Raw genomic sequence first — 23,884 nt, 5'->3', positions numbered from 1 at the left:
GGACTGCAGGCAGTTTTGGAGCTTTGGCTTGGAGGTGCAGCGCAGAGCAGAGCTCGAACCCCGCTCCCGGCTGGCGACTGTGCAGGGGCAGCACAGACAGAACGAGTGCGGGGACCTCGCCTGTGGCGGGTGCAGCCCCGGTGCCTCTGCCGTCTCTGCAAGGGGAGAGAGCCAGGGGCTGTGGAATGGAAAAAAGGGGAGGGAGGCAAGGGCGCCTCGCAGCCAGAAACCAACCAGGTTCAGAGAAGTGCGCACAGCCGCACACGGCCTCTACCCGGAGCACTGAGGGGCAGGGGCAGGGGCAGGGGCAGGGGCAGGGGCAGGGGCAGGGGCAGGGCTGCAGTCACAGGCTTCCCGTGAGCAGGCCCAGGCAGCCGGCACTGCCACACCTTCCCCGTGTGTTGTGGCGTGCGCACACCTGACTTCACACTCTTTCCTAGGGCCGTCCACAACTTTTTAAGTGGAGAACCATTTAAGGAATACCAAGAAAGCGCATATTTTTCTCGCTTTTTACAGTGGAAGTGGCTGGAAAGGTACGTGCTTGGCTTCAGGTCCAGTGAGCAGGCGGCGCTGTGAGGCTGACAGACGCTTCCGCCTGGCCAGGCCCGGGGCCCCCGTGGCACAAAGTGTGTCCGGTGTGCTAGACAGTTTCTTCTCTTTCCTCAGCAGGGTTTTTGCTGGGGCTTTGCCCCTGCAAGATTGGACCACTCCTGATAAACCCTTTTTTAAGGTCGAGGGTGAGAGGAAGAGCAGTAGACAGGTCAAATACTGCTGCCCCATAGCGCCAAGCTCTCCTTTGCAGGGCTCTCCCACTGGTGCCCATGTAAACAAGGCCCTGTGTTCGAGCCCTTGGTACTAAGTGGCTCCTTTTGATCTGACTCATCAAACATGGCAGCTAGTGGATTGGCAAGAGAACTCAGTCAGACAATGTGCTGCCTTGCCACGTGCACAACCTGGGTTCAACGCCAGCTCCCACCACATTGAAGGAAGCTTCAGTGCTATGGTCTCCCTCTCCCCCCTCTCCCTCTCCCTCTCCCTCTCCCTCTCCCTCTCCCTCTCCCTCTCCCTCTCCCTCTCCCTCTCCCTTTCCCTCTCTCGATTTTATTTATCTATTCATGGAGAAAGCTAGGAGGAGAGAGAGAACCAGACATCACTCTGGCACATGTGCTGCTGCTGGGGATTGAACTCAGGACTTCACGCTTGAGAGTCCAGTGCTTTATCCATGTGCCACCTCCCAGACCACTCTGTCTAAAAGTGAACAAAACAAAACAAAAACATGGCAGTTGGCAATGCTGAAGGGAAGCAAGTCCAGGGAGGGTAAGGTTAGTAGACTCCCAAGTGTGAGGTGCCAAGTTCGAGCCCCTCTCTCATAAACAAATAGCTGAAATGTTAAAACAGCAGCTGGCAGCGCTGGGTCACCCTCTGCGCAACTGCACGAGCACCACAGACAAGCGGGCTGCGGCGGCTCCCGGGTGTCCCACGCTCCACAGCTAGAGACCCTGCGCCGGGGAGGCGGCTCAGAGAGGGGACCCGAGCCCCCGGGTCTTCCCCGGCTCGGCCCCGTCTGTGTGGTAGCAAGCAGAGAAGACTCGGCCCGGGTTCAGGGCCAGGTGGGGCCGTGAGGGAGCCCGCCTCGCAGAGCCTCGGTGACCTCGGTGACCTCGGGCCGGCTGCTCCGCCCGTGTTCTGCAGAAATGGCGGTGACCACAGAGCCGACACCTGAGGACTGCAGGCGAGAGACATGGGTGCTACGGTGTGCCTGCGTGCCGAGCGAGTGCTCAGAAAGGCTCAGCTGTCCCTAGTGTGGCTGTTTTCATGGTTCTTCTTCTTGTTGTCGTCTTTATTTATTAGCGGATAGAGACAGCCAGAGATTCAGAGGGGAGGGGAGATAGAGAGGGAGCGAGACAGAGAGACGCCTGCAGCCCTGCTTCCCCACTCATGAAGCTTCCCCCCTGCAGGTGGGGACCGGGGGCTTGAACCCGGGTCCTTGTGCACCATAACATGTGTGCTCAACCAGGTGCACCACCACCCGGCCCCTGTTTTCATGGTTCTTAACCACCGTCGCGATTCAGTTTCCAGTGTCCAGGCATCCCTTGGGGGCCGTGGGCGTAGGCCTCTTTGGGGCTCTTATGGGCGGCGGGCAGCTTGCCCTAAGGTGTCCTTTCCCCAGCAGCTGTCTGGCAGGCCCAGCTGGCTGCCTCCAGGTCCCCTTCAGGCTGCTTCCTAGTACCCCTCAGGCCCGTCTCCAGCGAGCAGGTGGGCGAGCTGGGCCTGCACCCGGGGTACCGTCCACAGATCGACTCCGTGCAGTTGAGGGGCCCTGACTCCCGCAGCCCCTCAGGGTGCTGGCCTGTCTGAAAACGCCACTGAGACTTTTTCATTGATTCCTAGGCGCCCAGTAACGAAGAACACGTTTAGACACTACAGAGTACTAGGGAAAGGCGGCTTTGGAGAGGTGAGTGAGGCCGGCCGGCCGTGTGTTCTCGCTAGACCAGTGGGCAGCACACCCTCCCAGCCCCTGTGTTTACCCAGCAGTACTGTGAGACCCCCTCTCGGGGGCCAGGTGGTGACGCACCCTGTAGCGGGCACGTCCCCATTGCAAGGGCGCCCGGTCCCCAGCACCCCTTTACCTCTCTCTCTCTCACTGCCTCTTACAGCTTTTTAAAAAATATTTTTTATTTTCCTTATTTTTATTGGGTAGAGACAGCCAGAAATTAAGAGGAATGGGGAGATACGGAGAGAGGCAGAAAGACACCTGCAGCCCTGCTTCACCATTCGCGAGCGTAACTTGCCCTCTGCAGGTGGGGACTGGGGGCTCGAACCCCGGTCCTTGCACACTTAACATGTTTGCTCAACCAGGTGCACCACCACCTAGCCCCGTGTCTCTTACATCTTATAAAAAATAGAATTAAAAATAGAATTAAATTAAAAAGGCTGTTGGGAAGGGTCGGCAGTGCAGGCACTGAGCCCCAGTGATAATCTTGGTGCAAAAAAAAAAAAAAATGCCAAAAGTTTCAGGCTGGGGAGGCAGCAGAATGGTTCTATGAAAAACTTTCCTGCCTGAGACTCCACGTTCCCAGGTTCGATCCCCAGCACCACCACAAGCCAGAGCTGAGCACGGCTCTGGTGTTTCTGTGTCTTTCTCTCTGCATTTCTCTCATTAAAATAAAATAAGTAAAATATTTTTTAAAACCTTACATGAAAAAAATTTAACTTACATTAAAAAACAAAGCAAAAAGCATTACCATTAAAAAAATTAAATAGGGGCTGGGTGGTGGCGCCCCTGGCTAAGCGTACTCAGTATGTGCCCAGAGACCCGTGCAAGGACCCGGGTCACCTCTCCACCTCTCTGAGGAGCCACCAAAACACGGGAACCAGAAGGCATGTCCCTCCCACCTTCCCACCAGCGCCCGGCTCAGCTCTGGCTCATGTCGGTGCGGGGGATTGAACCTGGGACTTCGGAGCCTCAGACATGAAGGGCTCTTCCCAGAACCATTATGCTGTCTACCCTGCTGGATTTCTTCTTTGTGTGTGTGTGTGTGGGGGGGGGGGGGTCAGGGAGTCAAACCTAGGCCTCACACATGCAAGCCCTGCACTCTACCACTGAGCTGCATCCCAGCCCCCAGAAGGGATGTGGGCAGAGAGGCTCCCATGAGGTTGATTTCCCAGAAGGTGACTCTGCCCACAGGTGGGGACTGTTGGAGGGGGGTGGGCAGGGCTGGCAGTGGGGCACGCAGAGGGCAGTGCAGAGTCGTGGTTTGAGGGGCCGGGGCTCATCCGCCTCCTCACAGGCATTGGGGTCCTCCAGGTGGGGGAGAGCACTCCTTGACAAGGCCAAAGGAGGCCTTCCTGGTCAGTAGGGCCTGACTACAGGTGGATGTCTGCGGGAGTCTGGGAACTTGCTAGAAGGCTCCCCGAGGTATGGGGGACACGCAGCTCTGCGGGGCCAACCAGCCAGGCTGAGGACAGGCGGTCCCGCTGTCCTTCTGGGGGCTGGGGCTCCCCGGGCTAAGCAGGGCAGAAGCAGAAAAGCACCTGTGCATCGGCTGCCTCTCATGGTGCCTCTCCGCTCTGCTCAGCTCTGAGTCTGGACAGGGCGGGGCCCGCCTCACCGGGGCTGTGGGCTGTGGTGATCCGACCACACTCAGCAAACTCCGAGAGAAGGAGCCAGTCCAGGTCAGTCAGGGTCAGCAGCGGAACCAGAGGGGACCGAGCAGCCACCCTGTGGCTGGCCATTAGCCGAGGTCCCGGGGTCTCCCGGGGGCTTCTCCCAGGCTGCGGCCCAGAAGTCAGCTCAGACCCTGCAGCAGAACCTCAGGGCTGTGGCCCAGAACCTGCATTTGGAGCCCAGGGCTAAGGGGTTCCGAAGCCAGCTGTGCTTGGAAATGCTGACCCCCCCGTGTGACCCTGGGGTGGGGCGGTCTGCAATGGACAGACCTGCTCCTGCAGGTCATCTGCTCATGTCCGGCAGCTGGGCCTGGAAGAGAGACTCAGTGCCCGCAGGTCATCTGCTCATGTCCGGCAGCTGGGCCTGGAAGAGAGACTCAGTGCCCGCAGGTCATCTGCTCATGTCCGGCAGCTGGGCCTGGAAGAGAGACTCAGTGCCCGCAGGTCATCTGCTCATGTCCGGCAGCTGGGCCTGGAAGAGAGACTCAGTGCCCGCAGGTCATCTGCTCATGTCCGGCAGCTGGGCCTGGAAGAGAGACTCAGTGCCCGCAGGTCATCTGCTCATGTCCGGCAGCTGGGCCTGGAAGAGAGACTCAGTGCCCGCAGGTCATCTGCTCATGACAGGCAGCTGGGTCTGGAAGAGAGACTCAGTGCCCGCAGGTCATCTGCTCATGTCCGGCAGCTGGGCCTGGAAGAGAGACTCAGTGCCCGCAGGTCATCTGCTCATGTCCGGCAGCTGGGCCTGGAAGAGAGACTCAGTGCCCGCAGGTCATCTGCTCATGTCCGGCAGCTGGGCCTGGAAGAGAGACTCAGTGCCCGCAGGTCATCTGCTCATGTCCGGCAGCTGGGCCTGGAAGAGAGACTCAGTGCCCGCAGGTCATCTGCTCATGTCCGGCAGCTGGGCCTGGAAGAGAGACTCAGTGCCCGCAGGTCATCTGCTCATGTCCGGCAGCTGGGCCTGGAAGAGAGACTCAGTGCCCGCAGGTCATCTGCTCATGACGGGCAGCTGGGCCTGGAAGAGAGACTCAGTGCCCGCAGGTCATCTGCTCATGTCCGGCAGCTGGGTCTGGAAGAGAGACTCAGTGCCCGCAGGTCATCTGCTCATGACGGGCAGCTGGGTCTGGAAGAGAGACTCAGTGCCCGCAGGTCATCTGCTCATGTCCGGCAGCTGGGCCTGGAAGAGAGACTCAGTGCCCGCAGGTCATCTGCTCATGTCCGGCAGCTGGGCCTGGAAGAGAGACTCAGTGCCCGCAGGTCATCTGCTCATGACGGGCAGCTGGGCCTGGAAGAGAGACTCAGTGCCCGCAGGTCATCTGCTCATGTCCGGCAGCTGGGCCTGGAAGAGAGACTCAGTGCCCGCAGGTCATCTGCTCATGTCCGGCAGCTGGGCCTGGAAGAGAGACTCAGTGCCCGCAGGTCATCTGCTCATGTCCGGCAGCTGGGCCTGGAAGAGAGACTCAGTGCCCGCAGGTCATCTGCTCATGTCCGGCAGCTGGGCCTGGAAGAGAGACTCAGTGCCCGCAGGTCATCTGCTCATGACGGGCAGCTGGGCCTGGAAGAGAGACTCAGTGCCCGCAGGTCATCTGCTCATGTCCGGCAGCTGGGTCTGGAAGAGAGACTCAGTGCCCGCAGGTCATCTGCTCATGTCCGGCAGCTGGGCCTGGAAGAGAGACTCAGTGCCCGCAGGTCATCTGCTCATGTCCGGCAGCTGGGCCTGGAAGAGAGACTCAGTGCCCGCAGGTCATCTGCTCATGTCCGGCAGCTGGGCCTGGAAGAGAGACTCAGTGCCCGCAGGTCATCTGCTCATGTCCGGCAGCTGGGCCTGGAAGAGAGACTCAGTGCCCGCAGGTCATCTGCTCATGTCCGGCAGCTGGGCCTGGAAGAGAGACTCAGTGCCCGCAGGTCATCTGCTCATGTCCGGCAGCTGGGCCTGGAAGAGAGACTCAGTGCCCGCAGGTCATCTGCTCATGACGGGCAGCTGGGCCTGGAAGAGAGACTCAGTGCCCGCAGGTCATCTGCTCATGTCCGGCAGCTGGGCCTGGAAGAGAGACTCAGTGCCCGCAGGTCATCTGCTCATGTCCGGCAGCTGGGCCTGGAAGAGAGACTCAGTGCCCGCAGGTCATCTGCTCATGTCCGGCAGCTGGGTCTGGAAGAGAGACTCAGTGCCCGCAGGTCATCTGCTCATGACGGGCAGCTGGGTCTGGAAGAGAGACTCAGTGCCCGCAGGTCATCTGCTCATGTCCGGCAGCTGGGCCTGGAAGAGAGACTCAGTGCCCGCAGGTCATCTGCTCATGTCCGGCAGCTGGGCCTGGAAGAGAGACTCAGTGCCCGCAGGTCATCTGCTCATGTCCGGCAGCTGGGCCTGGAAGAGAGACTCAGTGCCCGCAGGTCATCTGCTCATGTCCGGCAGCTGGGCCTGGAAGAGAGACTCAGTGCCCGCAGGTCATCTGGTCATGTCCGGCAGCTGGGTCTGGAAGAGAGACTCAGTGCCCGCAGGTCATCTGCTCATGTCCGGCAGCTGGGCCTGGAAGAGAGACTCAGTGCCCGCAGGTCATCTGGTCATGTCCGGCAGCTGGGCCTGGAAGAGAGACTCAGTGCCCGCAGGTCATCTGCTCATGTCCGGCAGCTGGGCCTGGAAGAGAGACTCAGTGCCCGCAGGTCATCTGCTCATGTCCGGCAGCTGGGCCTGGAAGAGAGACTCAGTGCCCGCAGGTCATCTGCTCATGTCCGGCAGCTGGGCCTGGAAGAGAGACTCAGTGCCCGCAGGTCATCTGCTCATGACGGGCAGCTGGGCCTGGAAGAGAGACTCAGTGCCCGCAGGTCATCTGCTCATGTCCGGCAGCTGGGCCTGGAAGAGAGACTCAGTGCCCGCAGGTCATCTGCTCATGTCCGGCAGCTGGGCCTGGAAGAGAGACTCAGTGCCCGCAGGTCATCTGCTCATGTCCGGCAGCTGGGCCTGGAAGAGAGACTCAGTGCCCGCAGGTCATCTGCTCATGACGGGCAGCTGGGCCTGGAAGAGAGACTCAGTGCCCGCAGGTCATCTGCTCATGTCCGGCAGCTGGGCCTGGAAGAGAGACTCAGTGCCCGCAGGTCATCTGCTCATGTCCGGCAGCTGGGCCTGGAAGAGAGACTCAGTGCCCGCAGGTCATCTGCTCATGACGGGCAGCTGGGCCTGGAAGAGAGACTCAGTGCCCGCAGGTCATCTGCTCATGACGGGCAGCTGGGCCTGGAAGAGAGACTCAGTGCCCGCAGGTCATCTGCTCATGTCCGGCAGCTGGGCCTGGAAGAGAGACTCAGTGCCCGCAGGTCATCTGCTCATGTCCGGCAGCTGGGCCTGGAAGAGAGACTCAGTGCCCGCAGGTCATCTGCTCATGTCCGGCAGCTGGGCCTGGAAGAGAGACTCAGTGCCCGCAGGTCATCTGCTCATGTCCGGCAGCTGGGCCTGGAAGAGAGACTCAGTGCCCGCAGGTCATCTGCTCATGTCCGGCAGCTGGGCCTGGAAGAGAGACTCAGTGCCCGCAGGTCATCTGCTCATGTCCGGCAGCTGGGCCTGGAAGAGAGACTCAGTGCCCGCTGTGGGTCTTCATCTGGGTAGGACCTGCAGGAGCCCTGGGTCTAGAGACGGGCGGACTGGACCGCCTTGTACCCTCCCCGTCACCCCAGCCCAGCTCCTGGATCCCCCCTCCAATTCCACCTGGACAAGGGCTGATCTTCCTGGGATCTGAGGAGACCTGAGTCCCCAGGCTGCGGCCCAGCTGCAGGCTCCAAGGACAGTGAGGCAGGCCCCCTGCCTGCACAGTTTCTGGGGCAGTTTGGCTTCCTGGCAGCCCCCCAGGGGTCCAGGAGCCCTCACAGGAGGAGGCCTAGGAGGTGGGTGCTGACGGTGGGAGCCTGCTCGTACTTGCAGACGCCTTCCTCTGAGCCCGGGGCGAGGGAGCTGGGGTCCTTCTTCCCGGGACCCTGCCTGAGATTCCTGAGCTGATCTGAGGGGCTGAACCTGTTCCCCAAAACACTCCACCGGCCCCAGGCAGAGGGTGGGGGCGGGAGGCTGCGGCAGAGACGTGGCAAGGGCTTGTGTGAAGTCACGCCTCTCCCCACCCAGGTGAAGATCTCTGACGGTTTGCTCTGGGTGACTGGTCTGGGGTTTCGGGGTTTCTGACAAGTAGCAGAGGCGGAGCCGTCCCAGGGCCTGGAGGTGTCTAGTTAGCACACAAGCCCTGCCCACTTAGAGAAACTCAGCCGCCGTGGCTACCCTCACCTCACCCAATCTGTTCCTCCTGGGAGTGAGCCCCACAGAGAAAGCCAGCCCTCAGCAGAACTTGGCTTCTTCTCGGGTGGGGAAGCTGCCAGCCAGGTTCTAGAAGGTCTAGGACTGGCCTTTTGTGATCATAGTGATAAGACAAGGGCAAAAGAAAGAAGTGTCAATGCGGGATTGAGAGCAGAGGCCAGAACACCTGGGGTGCTGGCAAACAGAGGTGTGTTATTATCATTACTGGACAGAGACAGAGAGATCCAGGGGGCACTGGGGAGACAGAGGAGGAGAGAGACAGAGAGACACCTGCAGCCCTGCTTCACCACTTGTGAAGCTTTCCCCCTGTGTGTGTGTGGGGGGTACCAGGGGCTTGAACCCAGGTCCTTGCACACAGTAATGTGAGCGCTTAATCAGGTGCGTCACCGCCTGGCCCCCCAAACAAGAGTTTTATTCTAGCAGCGCCAGACCAGCTCATGCTAAAATTCCTGGGCTCTGACGTTCAGTAAGATTTCCCTTTTATACAGAAAGGAAACTTGGCAAAAAATGATTTGCCTTGTGCACAGGACTGGGAGGCGGGCAGCTCGTGACGGGCAGAGGCTGTGAGGACTTCCACGGACACGGGGGGGAGGGGGGGGTAAGATTTCCGGGGGCTAAAAGCCCGGGACAAGCAGCTGCCGTCCATTTCTGTTTACTAACTCAGAGAGGAGGGAAGGATGGGAGGAAGAAGGGGAGGAGGGAAGAAAAGGAAGATGTGGAGAGCAGTGGAGCGCCCGGTTAGGTACACATGGTGCTGAGCACAAGGATCTGGGTTCAAGCCCTGCCAGTCTGTGGAGATGGCCCCAAACCTATCCAGACTGTAGTTTGTGACCTGAGCCCCTGCGTGGTATAGACTCTCCGTGAGAGGGATCTCTGGGAGCAGTTCTGAGTGCAGTCGGAGCCGGAGCCGGAGCGGCAGTCTCTTTGACTCACGCCGTCTCGCCTCTCTGTGTCCGGGAGCAGAGAAAGAAGGCCCGGGGGCCCGGGGGCGAGACCGGCGTTCCAGAGCCCTGTGGCTCCAATGCTCTCGGTGGGGACATGGCAGCAGACTTGAACCTTTGTGGAAGACTAGCTGTGCTCAGGCTGGTCAGCGGCCTCGGGGGGGAGTTCCCGCAGGCTTGTTCAGGGTGATTGCAAAGGGCGGCGGCCGCGTCCACTGGGAATGCCCCCGGGGCCCCCAGACATGGCGTGGCCTGAGTATCCGGGCTGTGCGCGCGTCTGTGATCTGCGTGCGCTCGCGGAATAGACGTGCAGCGCGTGTGCGTCACGTCTGTGACCCCGGAAGCTGGAAACGAGGGAGGCACGTGCCGTCGACTGACGTCTGGAACGGTTCACACACGGTCAGTGCTGCACAGCTGTGGCTGAGAGCCACGCAGGGTGAAGCTGTGATCTGGTGTTCTTTCATTTATGTATTTTTCCCTCCAGGGTTGTCGCTGGGGCCTGGTGCAGGCTGTATGAATCCACGGCTCCTGGCGGCCATTCCCCATTTTATTGCACAGGACAGAGAGACATTGAGAGAGGAGGGGAAGACAGAGAGGGAGAGAGACAGACAGACACCTGCAGCCCTGCTTCACCGCTCATGAAGTACGCCCCCCAGGTGGGGAGCGAGGGCTCGAACCCAGGTCCTTGCAACTAGTACTGCGGGTGCTTAATCGGTGTGCCACTGCCTGCCCAAATTACATTTCCTCATATTCCTGAACTCAAAGGTTACTCAGTGATCAGGGGCCGGACGGTCGCGCACCTGGCTGAGCGCACACATTACAGAGCACAAGCCCCCAGTCCCCACCTGCGGGGGAAAGCTTGGCGGGTGGTGAAGCAGGGCTGCGGGTGTCTCACTGTCCCTCTCTACCCTCCCCTCCCTCTCAGTTTTTGGCTGTCTCTATACAATAAGAAATAAAGATAATTAAAAATGATTTTTTGACAAACTTCTGCTCTTGTCCAACAAGTGAGGTGAGTTCAGGAGAGCTCCCGGCACACGGCCGCAGCGAGGCCTCTGTGCTCTGCGCGGGACCCACCGCAGCATTTACCTCGCTGCCGCCCACGAGGCCCAGGAGCCACAGCGCCTCAGCTCGCCCGCCCCGAGCAGCCTCGGCAGGCCGGCCCGCGGAAACCTCCTCTCCTCCCGCCAGGTGTGCGCCTGCCAGGTGCGAGCCACAGGGAAGATGTACGCCTGCAAGAAGCTGGAGAAGAAGCGAATCAAGAAGCGGAACGGCGAGGCCATGGCACTTAACGAGAAGCGGCTGCTGGAGAAAGTCCACAGTAGGTTTGTAGTAAGTGTCCGCCCGTCCAGCCCCCAGCAGGTTAGTAGTAAGTGTCTGCCCCGTCCAGCCCCCAGCAGGTTAGTAGTAAGTGTCCGCCCCGTCCAGCCCCTGTAGGTTTGTAGTAAGTGTCCGCACCATCCAGCCCCCGGTAGGTTTGTAGTAAGTGTCCGCCCCGTCCAGCCCCCAGCAGGTTAGTAGTAAGTGTCTGCCCCGTCCAGCCCCCAGTAGGTTTGTAGTAAGTGTCCGCCCGTCCAGCCCCCAGCAGGTTAGTAGTAAGCGTCTGCCCCGTCCAGCCCCCAGCAGGTTAGTAGTAAGTGTCCGCCCCTTACAGCCCCCAGTAGGTTTGTAGTAAGTGTCTGCACCATCCAGCCCCCGGTAGGTTTGTAGTAAGTGTCCGCCCCGTCCAACAGCCAGCAGGTTAGTAGTAAGTGTCCGCCCCGTCCAGCCCGCCGTAGGTTTGTAGTAAGTGTCCGCCCCATCTAGCCTCCAGCAGGTTAGTAGTAAGTGTCCGCCCCGTCCAGCCCCCAGCAGGTTAGTAGTAAGTGTCCGCCCCGTCCAGCCCCCAGTAGGTTTGTAGTAAGTGTCCGCCCCGTCCAGCCCCTGTAGGTTTGTAGTAAGTGTCCACCCCTTACAGCCCCCAGTAGGTTTGTATTAAGTGTCCGCCCGTCCAGCCCCCAGTGGGTTTGTAGTAAGTGTCCGCCCCGTCCAGCCCCCAGCAGGTTAGAGTAAGTGTCCGCCCCTCCAGCCCCCAGCAGGTTAGTAGTAAGTGTCCGCCCCGTCCAGCCCCCAGTAGGTTTGTAGTAAGTGTCCACCCCGTCCAGCCCCTGTAGGTTTGTAGTAAGTGTCTGCCCCTTACAGCCCCCAGTGGGTTTGTAGTAAGTGTCCGCCCCGTCCAGCCCCCAGCAGGTTAGTAGTAAGTGTCCGCCCCTCCAGCCCCCAGCAGGTTAGTAGTAAGTGTCCGCCCCGTCCAGCCCCCAGTAGGTTTGTAGTAAGTGTCCGCCCCGTCCAGCCCCTGTAGGTTTGTAGTAAGTGTCCGCCCCTTACAGCCCCCAGTGGGTTTGTAGTAAGTGTCCGCCCCGTCCAGCCCCTGTAGGTTTGTAGTAAGTGTCCGCCCCGTCCAGCCCCTGTAGGTTTGTAGTAAGTGTCCGCCCCGTCCAGCCCCCAGCAGGTTAGTAGTAAGTGTTCGCCCCGTCCAGCCCCCAGCAGGTTAGTAGTAAGTGTCCGCCCCGTCCAGCCCCCAGCAGGTTAGTAGTAAGTGTCCGCCCCGTCCAGCCCCCAGTAGGTTAGTAGTAAGTGTCCGCCCCGTCCAGCCCCCAGTAGGTTAGTAGTAAGTGTCCGCCCCGTCCAGCCCCCACCCCGCCCCGCAGGCTGACCCGGGCTGGCCCCCAGCTTTCTCCCGGCTGTGATCCCACCGGACACAAGTGCACAGTTGGTCTCCTCTCTGTGCCGTGGGCTCCCTCCCGCCTCTGTCTCTGCGGATGCCCGTGGGCACTGCATCTGCCTGGCGGGGTGCCCTCCGCCAGGGCTACCACTGGGCTCAGAGCCTTCACGACGAATCCACCACTCCTGAAGGCCTTTTTTTTTTTTTAAATTCTGTTTGAGGGGCTGGCAGTGGCACCCTGCTTGTGTTCACATTACAGTTTCGAGGACCCAGATTCCAGCCCCAGCCCCACCTGCAGGGGGAAAGCTTCAGGAGTGCTGAGCAGGGGTGCAGGTGTCTCTCTGTTTCTCTGCCTCTCTCCCTCTCTATCTCCTCCTTCACTCCCAATTTCTGGCTGTCTCTACCCAATAATAAATAGATGAATAATAAAATGATCATTTTCATTTGGTAGGACAGAGAGGCAGAGTGTGCGTTGAACCGGTGCCGGGCCCCACACTTCGTTTTCCTGTGGTGCTGTTTGCAGGTCAGTTTATCTTACACCTATGAGACCAAGGACTCCCTGTGCCTGGTGCTGACCATCATGAACGGAGGGGACTTGAAATTCCACATTTACAACCTGGGCAGCCCCGGCTTTGAGGAGCAGAGGGCCGTCTTCTATGCCGCCGAGGTGTGCTGTGGCTTGGAGGACCTGCAGCGGGAGAGGATCGTGTACAGGTGAGGGCGGCCAGCCTGTCCCCCGGGGCCTGGGCGGGTGGCCGCGCTTGGGCACTGGGCACTCTGCTGGGCTCCCTTTCCAGCTCTCTGATGTCCGGGAAGTGTTATTTTAAAAATGCGCCAGCCCTGGCGGCGACTGGCACTTCTCTGAGCAGCCGGAGACCTGATCTGAGCAGTTGGAGCCACTTCCGAGCGTCTGGGGGAGCTATGGGTCTCTGCGGGGCGGGTGCTGGCTGCCAGCTGAGTCCCTGAGCACTGGTAACGGAAAGCCCTGCTGTTTCTTGCCTTTAGAGACTTAAAACCCGAGAATGTTCTCCTGGACGACCGTGGTAAGTGAGCACACTCCGGGCCAGTGGTGGATCTTTAACAGGGATTATGGAAGCAGAACATCAACTCCAACTAGAAACAGCAGCCGAAGGAGCCGCTTCTGGGTCCTGCACAGCGTCCCCTCCTCAGGCCTCTCTCTTCAGCAGAGAGAGAGCAGCACAGAGCGCCTCCGTTGCTGTTGCTATAGCCGTCCCAGGTGCTGCTGGGCTCCACTGGGTCACAGTCTCGTCAGGATGAGCGAGTGAGCGAGCTCCTGCGTTCCGTAATAGCACAGAGACGGGCGGGGAAGCTGGCGTGGTGCCCTGCAAAGACAGTCTCATGCCCGAGTCTCCGAAGCCCCAGGCTCAATCCCCTGTACCACCCGAAAACCAGAGCTGAGCAGTGCCCTGGCCAAAGGGGGGAGGGGAGACCCCTGTTAGGTGAGCCTTGTGAGGGGCTGTCTCAGTGCTCAGCTCAGGCCATAGCTGAGTGTGGCGGAGAGCCGGGGTGGGCCTCGCCCTGCTTTGTGCCTTGGGTGCGTCGGCCCTGCACGGAGCTTTTGGCACCCGGCAGGAGCGTAGAGCTGTGTGGGCCCAGCCTTTGGGGTGTTCTCGTGTCTGGGGCATGCAGGGCAGTGTGGGTCGGGGCTGCGGGAAAGAGGTGAGGCCTCGAGAGACAAAGGCATGGCGCCCCGGGTCCCACAGACAGCCCCCTTCATCCGGCAGCCGGGGCTCTGGCTCCTGCGTTTCGCTTCTGCCCCACACAGCGGGCCCGACAGGGGGCTGCCGGACCCCTTCTTATGACAGCGTTTGGGAAGCATATTCCGAGGTGGACCCCAGCTCCCGGCCCCGAGGGCCTGAGCGCCGTGGTGGGCTGAGCGGTGGCCAGACGGCGCGGGGGCTGGGCTCTCGGCTGCGGGTGCCCAGGGAGGCTGTTGGCTGGGAAAACACTGTCTCTCTCCGCCACTGCGAGCAGGGTCTCTGGGCCGCTGTCTTTGATAGGGCTTACTCGTCTAAGATCCCTCGTTATTAATTTATTGGATAGAAACACAGAAACGGAGAGGGACTGGAGCGATAGAGGGAAGAGAGACAGAGACACCACAGGCCTGCTTCACCCCACAGGGGTGACTGGGGTATTTCCGGAGGCAGCATGACCTGGGCGCTGTGGAGGTGAAGCTGCTCTCAGACACGGCGTCTGGCTTCCAGCCCAGCAGCCCAGCTGCACAGCGACCTCCGCTCCTCTCCCTCTCTCACCTCCTCTCCCTCTGTCTCAATAAATGAATAAATAAATGAATAAAGGGCCTGGTGGCGGCACACTTGGTTGAGCGCACCCATAGCCATGTGCAAGGACCTGGGTTCGAGTCCCCGCTCCCCACCTGCAGGGGGGAAGCTTTGTGAGTGGTGAAGCAGGGCTGAAGGTGTCTCTCTCCCTCTCTATGCCTCTCTTTTCTCTCTCAATTTCTCTCTGTCTCTATCCAAAATAAACAAGTCTTTTAAAATGATAAAATAAAAATTAAATATTTTTCTTTCTTTCTTTCTTTCTTTGACCGGAGCCCCGCTCAGGTCTGGTTTATGGTGGTGCAGGGGACTGAACTTGGGACTTTGGAGCCTCAGGCATGAGAGTCTCTTTGCAGAACCATGATGCTGCCTACCCCCACCCAAATATTTTTATTTTTATTAGTGACTTGATAGTGAATAGTTTTTTTGGTGAAATTCCTTATTTATTTTCTCCCTGACTGTGACATTGCATTGTCTCTCTCTTTAAATTTATTTTATTATCTTTGTTTACTTACTGGATAAGACAGTCTGAAATTGAGATGGAGGAGGAAGATGGAGAGGGAGAGACAGAGAGATACCTGCAGCCCTGCTTCACCACTCGTGAAGCTTCCCCCGCAGGTGGGGGCCAGGGGCTCAAACCCCCCCCGCATTGTAACATGTGCCCTCGAAATGGGACACCCCCCCCCCCCCCGCACTGTGATCTTTCTGCCACACCAGCCATATCGGCCCTGCGGCTGGGCGCGGTGTGTGCCCTTCAGCAGCGGGCGCCCTGTGCCATCGTCCGCCGTCCTGTGCGCGAATGTGGAGGTGTGCGCGGCAAGGTGGCAGTGAGCGTTCTGCTCGGGCTCTGGGGAGAGGCCGCAGCCAGCAGACGGCCCGGTGGGCATCATCCACTCGAGGCAAAGACCATGTGTCTGGACTCGGCCGCTCAGAGGCCCCGGTGTGGTGAGAGCGGCACGGGCTGACTGCAGTGTCTGCTCACAGGCCACATCCGCATCTCGGATCTCGGCTTAGCCATGGAGGTCCCAGAGGGCGAGACCATCCGAGGACGGGCTGGCACTGTCGGCTACATGGGTACGTGGGGAGAAGCCATGCAGTCTGGGGCGACTTCCGCCCGGTGCTGAGGGGCTGAGCCCATTCACAAGGTCAGGGGGGAGTGGGGGGACAGGGCTGAGCCCCTCAAGCAGACTCTGTGTGTGTCTGTGGGGGGGGGGACAGGGCTGTGCCCCTCAAGCAGACTCTGTGTGTGTGTGGGGGGCAGGGCTGTGCCCCTCAAGCAGACTCTGTGTGTGTCTGTGTGGGGGGTGACAGGGCTGTGCCCCTCAAGCAGACTCTGTGTGTGTCTGTGTGGGGGGTGACAGGGCTGTGCCCCTCAAGCAGACTCTGTGTGTGTGGGGGGGGCAGGGCTGTGCCCCTCAAGCAGACTCTGTGTGTGTGGGGAGGGGACAGGGCTGTGCCCCTCAAGCAGACTCTGTGTGTGTGTGGGGGGGACAGGGCTGTGCCCCTCAAGCTGACTCTGTGTGTGTGTGTGGGGGGGGGACAGGGCTGAGCCCCTCAAGCAGACTCTGTGTGTGTGTGTGTGGGGGGGGACAGGGCTGTGCCCCTCAAGCTGACTCTGTGTGTGTGTGTGGGGGGGACAGGGCTGTGCCCCTCAAGCTGACTCTGTGTGTGTGTGTGGGGGGGGGGACAGGGCTGTGCCCCTCAAGCAGACTCTGTGTGTGTGTGTGGGGGGGACAGGGCTGTGCCCCTCAAGCTGACTCTGTGTGTGTGGGGGGGGGGGGACAGGGCTGTGCCCCTCAAGCAGACTCTGTGTGTGTGTGTGTGGGGGGGACAGGGCTGAGCCCCTCAAGCAGACTCTGTGTGTGTGTGTGGGGGGGACAGGGCTGTGCCCCTCAAGCTGACTCTGTGTGTGTGTGTGGGGGGGGACAGGGCTGTGCCCCTCAAGCTGACTCTGTGTGTGTGTGTGTGGGGGGACAGGGCTGTGCCCCTCAAGCAGACTCTGTGTGTGTGTGGGGGGGGGACAGGGCTGTGCCCCTCAAGCAGACTCTGTGTGTGTGTGGGGGGGGGACAGGGCTGTGCCCCTCAAGCAGACTCTGTGTGTGTGTGTGGGGGGGGACAGGGCTGTGCCCCTCAAGCAGACTCTGTGTGTGTGTGGGGGGGGGACAGGGCTGTGCCCCTCAAGCAGACTCTGTGTGTGTGTGTGGGGGGGGGCGGACAGGGCTGTGCCCCTCAAGCAGACTCTGTGTGTGTGTGTGGGGGGACAGGGCTGTGCCCCTCAAGCAGACTCTGTGTGTGTGTGTGTGGGGGGGGACAGGGCTGTGCCCCTCAAGCTGACTCTGTGTGTGTGTGTGGGGGGGACAGGGCTGTGCCCCTCAAGCTGACTCTGTGTGTGTGTGTGGGGGGGGGGACAGGGCTGTGCCCCTCAAGCAGACTCTGTGTGTGTGTGTGGGGGGGACAGGGCTGTGCCCCTCAAGCTGACTCTGTGTGTGTGGGGGGGGGGGGACAGGGCTGTGCCCCTCAAGCAGACTCTGTGTGTGTGTGTGTGGGGGGGACAGGGCTGAGCCCCTCAAGCAGACTCTGTGTGTGTGTGTGGGGGGGACAGGGCTGTGCCCCTCAAGCTGACTCTGTGTGTGTGTGGGGGGGGGGACAGGGCTGTGCCCCTCAAGCTGACTCTGTGTGTGTGTGTGTGGGGGGACAGGGCTGTGCCCCTCAAGCAGACTCTGTGTGTGTGTGGGGGGGGACAGGGCTGTGCCCCTCAAGCAGACTCTGTGTGTGTGTGGGGGGGGACAGGGCTGTGCCCCTCAAGCAGACTCTGTGTGTGTGTGTGGGGGGGGACAGGGCTGTGCCCCTCAAGCAGACTCTGTGTGTGTGTGGGGGGGGGACAGGGCTGTGCCCCTCAAGCAGACTCTGTGTGTGTGTGTGGGGGGGGGCGGACAGGGCTGTGCCCCTCAAGCAGACTCTGTGTGTGTGTGTGGGGGGACAGGGCTGTGCCCCTCAAGCAGACTCTGTGTGTGTGTGGGGGGGGGACAGGGCTGTGCCCCTCAAGCAGACTCTGTGTGTGTGTGTGGGGGGGGGGGCGGACAGGGCTGAGCCCCTCAAGCAGACTCTGTGTGTGTGTGGGGGGGGACAGGGCTGTGCCCCTCAAGCTGACTCTGTGTGTGTGTGGGGGGGGGGACAGGGCTGTGCCCCTCAAGCTGACTCTGTGTGTGTGTGGGGGGGGGGACAGGGCTGTGCCCCTCAAGCAGACTCTGTGTGTGTGTGGGGGGGGGACAGGGCTGTGCCCCTCAAGCAGACTCTGTGTGTGTGTGGGGGGGGACAGGGCTGTGCCCCTCAAGCAGACTCTGTGTGTGTGTGGGGGGGGACAGGGCTGTGCCCCTCAAGCAGACTCTGTGTGTGTGTGGGGGGGGACAGGGCTGTGCCCCTCAAGCAGACTCTGTGTGTGTGTGGGGGGGGACAGGGCTGTGCCCCTCAAGCAGACTCTGTGTGTGTGTGTGGGGGGGCGGACAGGGCTGAGCCCCTCAAGCAGACTCTGTGTGTGTGTGTGTGGGGGGGACAGGGCTGAGCCCCTCAAGCAGACTCTGTGTGTGGGGGGGGGGACAGGGCTGAGCTGTGCTCTGAGGGGCTGTGTGTGGAGTCTATGGGGAAGCTGGCCTGGTTCTGTTCACAAGGGAGGTGGGAGGGGACGTGGAGCCTGGAGAAGTTGGGGACCTGGGGGGTAGTGCTGGAGGGTCCACGGGGTGGGGTCCTTGGCCTCCAGCCCCCTTTCCTTCCTTTCCCTCTGCCCACTGGTTAAACTGGTAAAGTCCACTGCAGGGCTGAAGCTGGAGAGCAGGGACTCCATGTGGGGACTGGATGCAGCACTTCATACCTACGCCCCTTCTCAGGACCCCTCCGTTCCTGGATGTAAAGTCATCTGGGTCAGGAAGGGGCAGTGAGGAGACCGCCCCAGCCCCGCCGAGCCCTGTGGAGGGAGGTGGGGTGAGGGGCAGGTGGACTGAAGCGGGGAGCGTGGGGGTCCCAACGGCCAGGTGAAGCTGGCGTCCGCCCCGGCTGCAGCCCCCGAGGTGATCAATAACGAGAGCTACACGTTCAGTCCCGACTGGTGGGGCCTCGGCTGTCTCATCTACGAGATGATCCAGGGACATTCGCCTTTCAAAAAGTTCAAAGAGAAGGTCAAGCGTGAGGAGGTGGACCGCAGGGTGAAGAGGGACACAGAGGAGTACTCCGACAGGTTCTCAGAGGACGCCAAGTCCATCTGCAGGATGGTACGTGCCGAGGGCCTGCCCTGGGGCCCAGGGCCGCTCAGCTGGGCTCTGGGGAGGGGGCCTCTGTGGAAGCAAGGAGCAGTGCTGACAGACTTTTCCCTTTTTCTTTCTTTGAAAAATAATTTTATGGGGAGTCGGACGGTAGCACAGCGGGTTAAGTGCAGGTGGCGCAAAGCGCAAGGACCGGTGTAAGGATCCCAGTTTGAGCCCCCGGCTCCCCACCTGCAGGGGAGTCGCTTCCCAGGCGGTGAAGCAGGTCTGCAGGTGTCTGTCTGTCTCTCCCCCTCTCGGTCTTCCCCTCCTCTCTCCATTTCTCTCTGTCCTATCCAACAACAACGACATCAATAATAACTACAACAATAAAACAACAAGGGCATCAAAAGGGAAAATAAATAAATATAAAATATAAAATTAAAAAATAATAATTTTATGTATTTATTAATGAGAAAGATAGGTAGAGAGAGAAAGAACCAGATGTCACTCTGACCCATGTGCTGCCGGGGATTGAACTCAGGACCTCATGCTGGAGAGTCCAGTGCCTTAGCCACCGTGCCACCCCCCACCACGTGAAGGCTTTTTCTTAGTGAAAGGTGCTGTGCACTCTTCTTTGTACAGTTCCTAGAAGTTAGCGTGCTCAGCTTTGCCTCTCCAACCTTGGTGATCTCTGCAGAGTAGACTAACGTGGCCTCTAACTGACATTACACTGAGAGCCCGCTTCTCAACTTCTTGTTGGCGTCGGATTTGACAGAGAGGGAGAGAGAGAGAGAAGGAGAGAGAAGCTGGGACAGAGAGGGAAGGGGGAGGAAAAATAGAAAGATACAGAAAAAGGGGTGAAGACGGGAGAGAGAAGGGGAAGAAGAGAGAGAGAGAGTGAGAGCAAGAGAGAGAGAGTGAGAGAGCAAGAGAGCGAGAGAGAGAGAGAGAGAGTAGTGAGAGAGAGAGAGTAGTGAGAGAGAGAGAGTAGTGAGAGAGAGAGAGTAGTGAGAGAGAGAGAGTAGTGAGAGAGAGAGAGTAGTGAGAGAGAGAGAGTAGTGAGAGAGAGAGAGAGCTAGCCCCGCTCTGGCATGTGCAACTCTGGGTGGGACTCAGACCGTCTTATAGCTGGAGCTACCAGGCGGGACTCTCTGTCTTGGACCTCTTCAAAACTCCTCGGGCTGAGGAGACAGCGTGATGCTTCTGCAAAAGACCCTCCTGCCTGAGGCTCTGAGGGAGGTGAACGTTGTGTTCCCAGCACCACCCTGAGCCAGAGCTGAGCAGGGAGGGCTCTGGTCTCTCTCTCTCTCCCTCCTCCCCTCCCCGCTCCCCTTCCTCGTCCGCTCCCTGCAGACCTTTCTCTGTATTGCTGTCATTAAAGTCAATAAATACAATCTTAAAAAAAAATTACAGGACCATGGTCTGTCTGGGAGGTGGCGCAGTGGATAACGCACTGGACTCTCAAGCGTGAGGTCCTGAGTTCAATCCCCAGCAGCACATGGACCAGAGTGATGTCTGGTTCTTTCTCTCTCCTCCTATCTTTCTCATGAATAAATAAATAAAATATTTTTAAAAATTAACAGTAAGATGGCTCACATGGGAGTGAGTCCCCCTGTCAGGCCCCTGACCCATGTCGGAGCAGCCTGGCAGCGCTGGGGGAATCTCAGTGCTATGGCCTCCCCCCTCGGCGCTCTCTTTTCTGTCCACTTGAGTGACAAGACCGCGCAGCAGCAGAATCCCCACCATTTTCACACGACTGACTGTCACCATCACCCTGTCCAAGGAGGGACACGGCCAATCGGCCCCCAGTTATGACTGTGGAGACTCTGGGGGTCTCTGCTTCACCCCAGGAGCCTAAATAGCCTCACTCCTGCCTTCCACAGCTGCTCACCAAGAACCCCAAACATCGTCTGGGCTGCAAGGGTGACGGGGCTGCGGAAGTAAAGAAGCATCCCATCTTTAAGGACATCAACTTCCAGAGGCTGGAGGCCAACATGCTAGAGCCCCCCTTCTGCCCTGATGTAAGTGGGGTCACGCCAGCCCCTCCCCCGGCGCCCTCCCAGGCCCAGCGCAGCTCTGTCCCCTTCTGAAGGCGGTGCTGGCTTTCTCATGCCCACTCCAGCCTCCTGGAGCCCGGGCAGCTGCTGGGCCTCCTGCGCCAGGGCCAACTCCGCCCCTGCCTGTGGCTGGGCCTGGGCACTCTGCCCTCTGCGGCACCTTCTAGAAGCCTCACCAAGACCAGTCTGCGGGCTCTGCTGGACACACGTTGTACCAATGCTTTAAAAAAAAAAAACAGAACTCTGTTCAGCTCTGCCGTCAGTGGGTGCTGGGGCTTGAACCTGCGAGCTTTGGAGCCTCCAGCATGAAAGTCTTTTTGCTCGCGTAGCCGTTTTGCGGTCCCCAGCCCGCCACTCCTGTGTTCTTGGCCCTGCAGTTCAGGCCTAGAGCTTTTTGCTTTTTATTTATTTCGATCGGACAGAGACAGTGGGAGACAGGGAGGGAAAGAGACGGAGAGACACCCGCCACCCTGCCTCACTGCTCGAGAAGCTTTCCACGGGGACCAGGGCCTCGAACCCGGGTCCTTGTGCACTGTGATGTATGCGCTCCACCAGGTGCGCCACCGCCTGGCCTGGGCTGAGGGCTCTGCCTTCTCCCTGCCCTGACTGACAGGTCGGGGACAGCAGGGCCAGGCCTGGGGCTGCAGGCAGCGGCAGGCAGAGCAGGGAGCGGTCTGGGAGTCTGGCGTCCTGCTGTCACCCGAGGGCAAGGCAGGCCAGTTCCTCGCGGGGCGCCTCCTTGAGCGATTGACCGCGGCCCCAGCGGGGTTCTGCCCAGTGAGTGACCTGTGCGGGCTCGCTCAGGGCAGAGGGCAGGCGTGGGGTGGGGGATGCCGCTCAGAGCTGCGGGCAGGGTCTCCCCACCCGAGGGCGTCCACAGGAGGGGTCTCCGCCCCACTGGCCTCCAGATTTGCAGGGGGCAGGGGCAGAGGCAGGGCCTGGGACCTTCCACGGGGCTCCTCCCCCACGCACGCACGGCCTCCCCAGGGAGCAGCCCCTCTGGCCTCTGCTGCCCAGCTGGGGAGGCTGCTGGGAGCTGATGTGCCCCCAGGCAGAGCTGGGAGATAGAGTTCCGTGGGGATAGAAAGGCTTCACGGGCCAAGGAGCGGGCTTAAGAGGCCCTGGGTTCAAGCCCCACCATTACAGGCATGCTCTAAGGCTAGCTGAGCGATGCTGAGATGTCTTTCTCTAGAAAAATAAAATGGAGCTGGGGGGCTAGTGGTAGAGTGTGTATGCAGGGCCCTGCGCTGATCTCCAGCTCTGCACTGGGGGGAGAGGAGGGAGAGAGGGATGGAGGGGGTCCGGGATGAGCAGGGCTCCTGGGGGCAGCGCTCTGAGGAGGCCCCCGCGGCCGGCCCTGTCCCCGGCGCAGCCCCAGTCCGTGTACTGCAAGGACGTTTTTGACATCGACCAGTTCTCCACCGTGAAGGGCGTCTGCCTGGACGCCTCCGACGACACCTTCTACACTCAGTTCGCTACGGGCTGCGTCTCCATCCCCTGGCAGAATGAGGTACTGGGCGCTGTGTGCGCGTGTCTGTGTGTGCTGCCCCGGCCTGCCTCTCCGGCTGTGTGCTGTGTGTGTATGCGTGTGCTGTGTGTGTGTGTGTGTGTGTGTGTGCTGCCCCGGCCTGCCTCTCCGGCTGGGCGCTGTGTGTGTATGTGTGTGCTGTGTGTGTGTGTGTGTGTGTGCTGCCCCGGCCTGCCTCTCTGGCTGTGTGCTGTGTGCGTGTGTGTGTGCATGTGTGTATACTGCCCCGGCCTGCGTCTCCGGCTGGGCGCTGTGTGTGTGCTGCGTGCTGTGTATGCGTGTGTGTGCGTGTGTGTATACTGCCCTGGCCTGCCTCTCCGGCTGGGCGCTGTGTGTGTGCTGTGTGTGTGCTGTGTGTGTGCTGTGTATGCGTGTGTGTGCGTGTGTATATACTGCCCCGGCCTGCCTCTCCGGCTGGGCGCTGTGTGTGTGCAGTGTGTGTGCTGTGTGCTGTGTATGCGTGTGTGTGCGTGTGTGTATACTGCCCCGGCCTGCCTCTCCGGCTGGGCGCTGTGTGTGTGTGTGTGTGTGTGTGTGTGTGTGTGTGTGTATGCTGCCCCAGCCTGCCTCTCCGGCTGGACGCTGTGTGTGTGTGTGCATGTGTGTATGCTGCCCCGGCCTGCCTCTCCGGCTGGACGCTGTGTGTGTGCTGTGTGCTGTGTATGCGTGTGTGTGCATGTGTGTATGCTGCCCCGGCCTGCCTTTCCGGCTGGGCACTGTGTGCTGTGTGTGTGTGTGCATGTGTGTATGCTGCCCTGGCCTGCCTCTCTGGCTGGACACTGTGTGTGTGCTGTGTGCTGTGTATGCGTGTGTGTGCGTGTGCGTGTGCGTGTGCGTGTGTGTGTGTGTGTGTGTGTGTACACTGCCCCGGCCTGCCTCTCCGGCTGGGCGCTGTGTGTGTGTGTGTGTGTGTGTGTGTGTATGCTGCCCCGGCCGCCTCTCCGGCTGGGCGCTGTGTGTGTGTGTGTGTGTGTGTGTGTGTGTGTATGCTGCCCCGGCCTGCCTCTCCGGCTGGACGCTGTGTGTGTGCTGTGTGCTGTGTATGCGTGTGTGTGCATGTGTGTATGCTGCCCCGGCCTGCCTTTCCGGCTGGGCACTGTGTGCTGTGTGTGTGTGTGTGTGTGTGCATGTGTGTATGCTGCCCTGGCCTGCCTCTCCGGCTGGACACTGTGTGTGTGCTGTGTGCTGTGTATGAGTGTGTGTGTGTGTGCGTGTGCGTGTGCGTGTGCGTGTGCGTGTGTGTGTGTGTGTGTGTGTGTATGCTGCCCCGGCCTGCCTCTCCGGCTGGGCGCTGTGTGTGTGCTGTGTGTGTGTGTGTGTGTGTGTGTGTGTGTGTGTGTGTATGCTGCCCTGGCCTGCCTCTCCGGCTGGGCGCTGTGTGTGTGTGCGTGTGTGTATGCTGCCCCGGCCTGCCTCTCCGGCTGGGCTCTCTGTGTTCTTGTGTGTGCATGTGTGTACACACGTGGCTCTGTGTTGTGTGTATGCGTACACACATGTGGCTCTGTTGTGTGTTTTTGTGCGTACACATATGTGACTTGTGCGTGCACCATGGCTCTGTGTTGTGTGCATATATGTGTACACATGTGTATCTCTGTGTTGTTTGCATGTGCGTGCACATGTATGACTGTTGTGTGCATGCATGTATACACACGTGTGGCCCTGTATTG

The 23,884-nt window shown here is 60.1% G+C and overlaps 2 protein-coding genes across 5 annotated transcripts in view; one reads left to right on the top strand and one right to left on the bottom strand.

The window, feature by feature from the left end:
• The window catches only part of TADA2B (transcriptional adaptor 2B), a 253,837-nt gene that overhangs the window by 45,100 nt on the left and 184,853 nt on the right, over positions 1 to 23,884 (bottom strand). The gene's annotated exons all lie outside the window — the stretch shown is intronic.
• The window catches only part of GRK4 (G protein-coupled receptor kinase 4), a 65,121-nt gene that overhangs the window by 30,237 nt on the left and 11,000 nt on the right, over positions 1 to 23,884 (top strand). For 2 of the 4 annotated variants that reach the window (XM_060188548.1, XM_060188549.1), the window contains exons 6-14: positions 441 to 533; positions 2,392 to 2,455; positions 10,585 to 10,725; positions 12,621 to 12,811; positions 13,103 to 13,140; positions 15,379 to 15,468; positions 18,451 to 18,659; positions 20,516 to 20,653; positions 22,062 to 22,199. In XM_060188548.1, coding sequence (XP_060044531.1) covers positions 441 to 533; positions 2,392 to 2,455; positions 10,585 to 10,725; positions 12,621 to 12,811; positions 13,103 to 13,140; positions 15,379 to 15,468; positions 18,451 to 18,659; positions 20,516 to 20,653; positions 22,062 to 22,199 — 1,102 coding nt within the window. The remainder of the gene's footprint in view (positions 1 to 440; positions 534 to 2,391; positions 2,456 to 10,584; positions 10,726 to 12,620; positions 12,812 to 13,102; positions 13,141 to 15,378; positions 15,469 to 18,450; positions 18,660 to 20,515; positions 20,654 to 22,061; positions 22,200 to 23,884) is intronic. The other 2 variants (XM_060188547.1, XM_060188550.1) reach the window with 1 other exon arrangement.

Source organism: Erinaceus europaeus, chromosome 3 (genome assembly GCF_950295315.1).
Source record: "Erinaceus europaeus chromosome 3, mEriEur2.1, whole genome shotgun sequence".
NCBI classification, from domain to species: domain Eukaryota; kingdom Metazoa; phylum Chordata; class Mammalia; order Eulipotyphla; family Erinaceidae; genus Erinaceus; species Erinaceus europaeus.
This window is presented reverse-complemented; position numbering and strand designations above follow the sequence as displayed.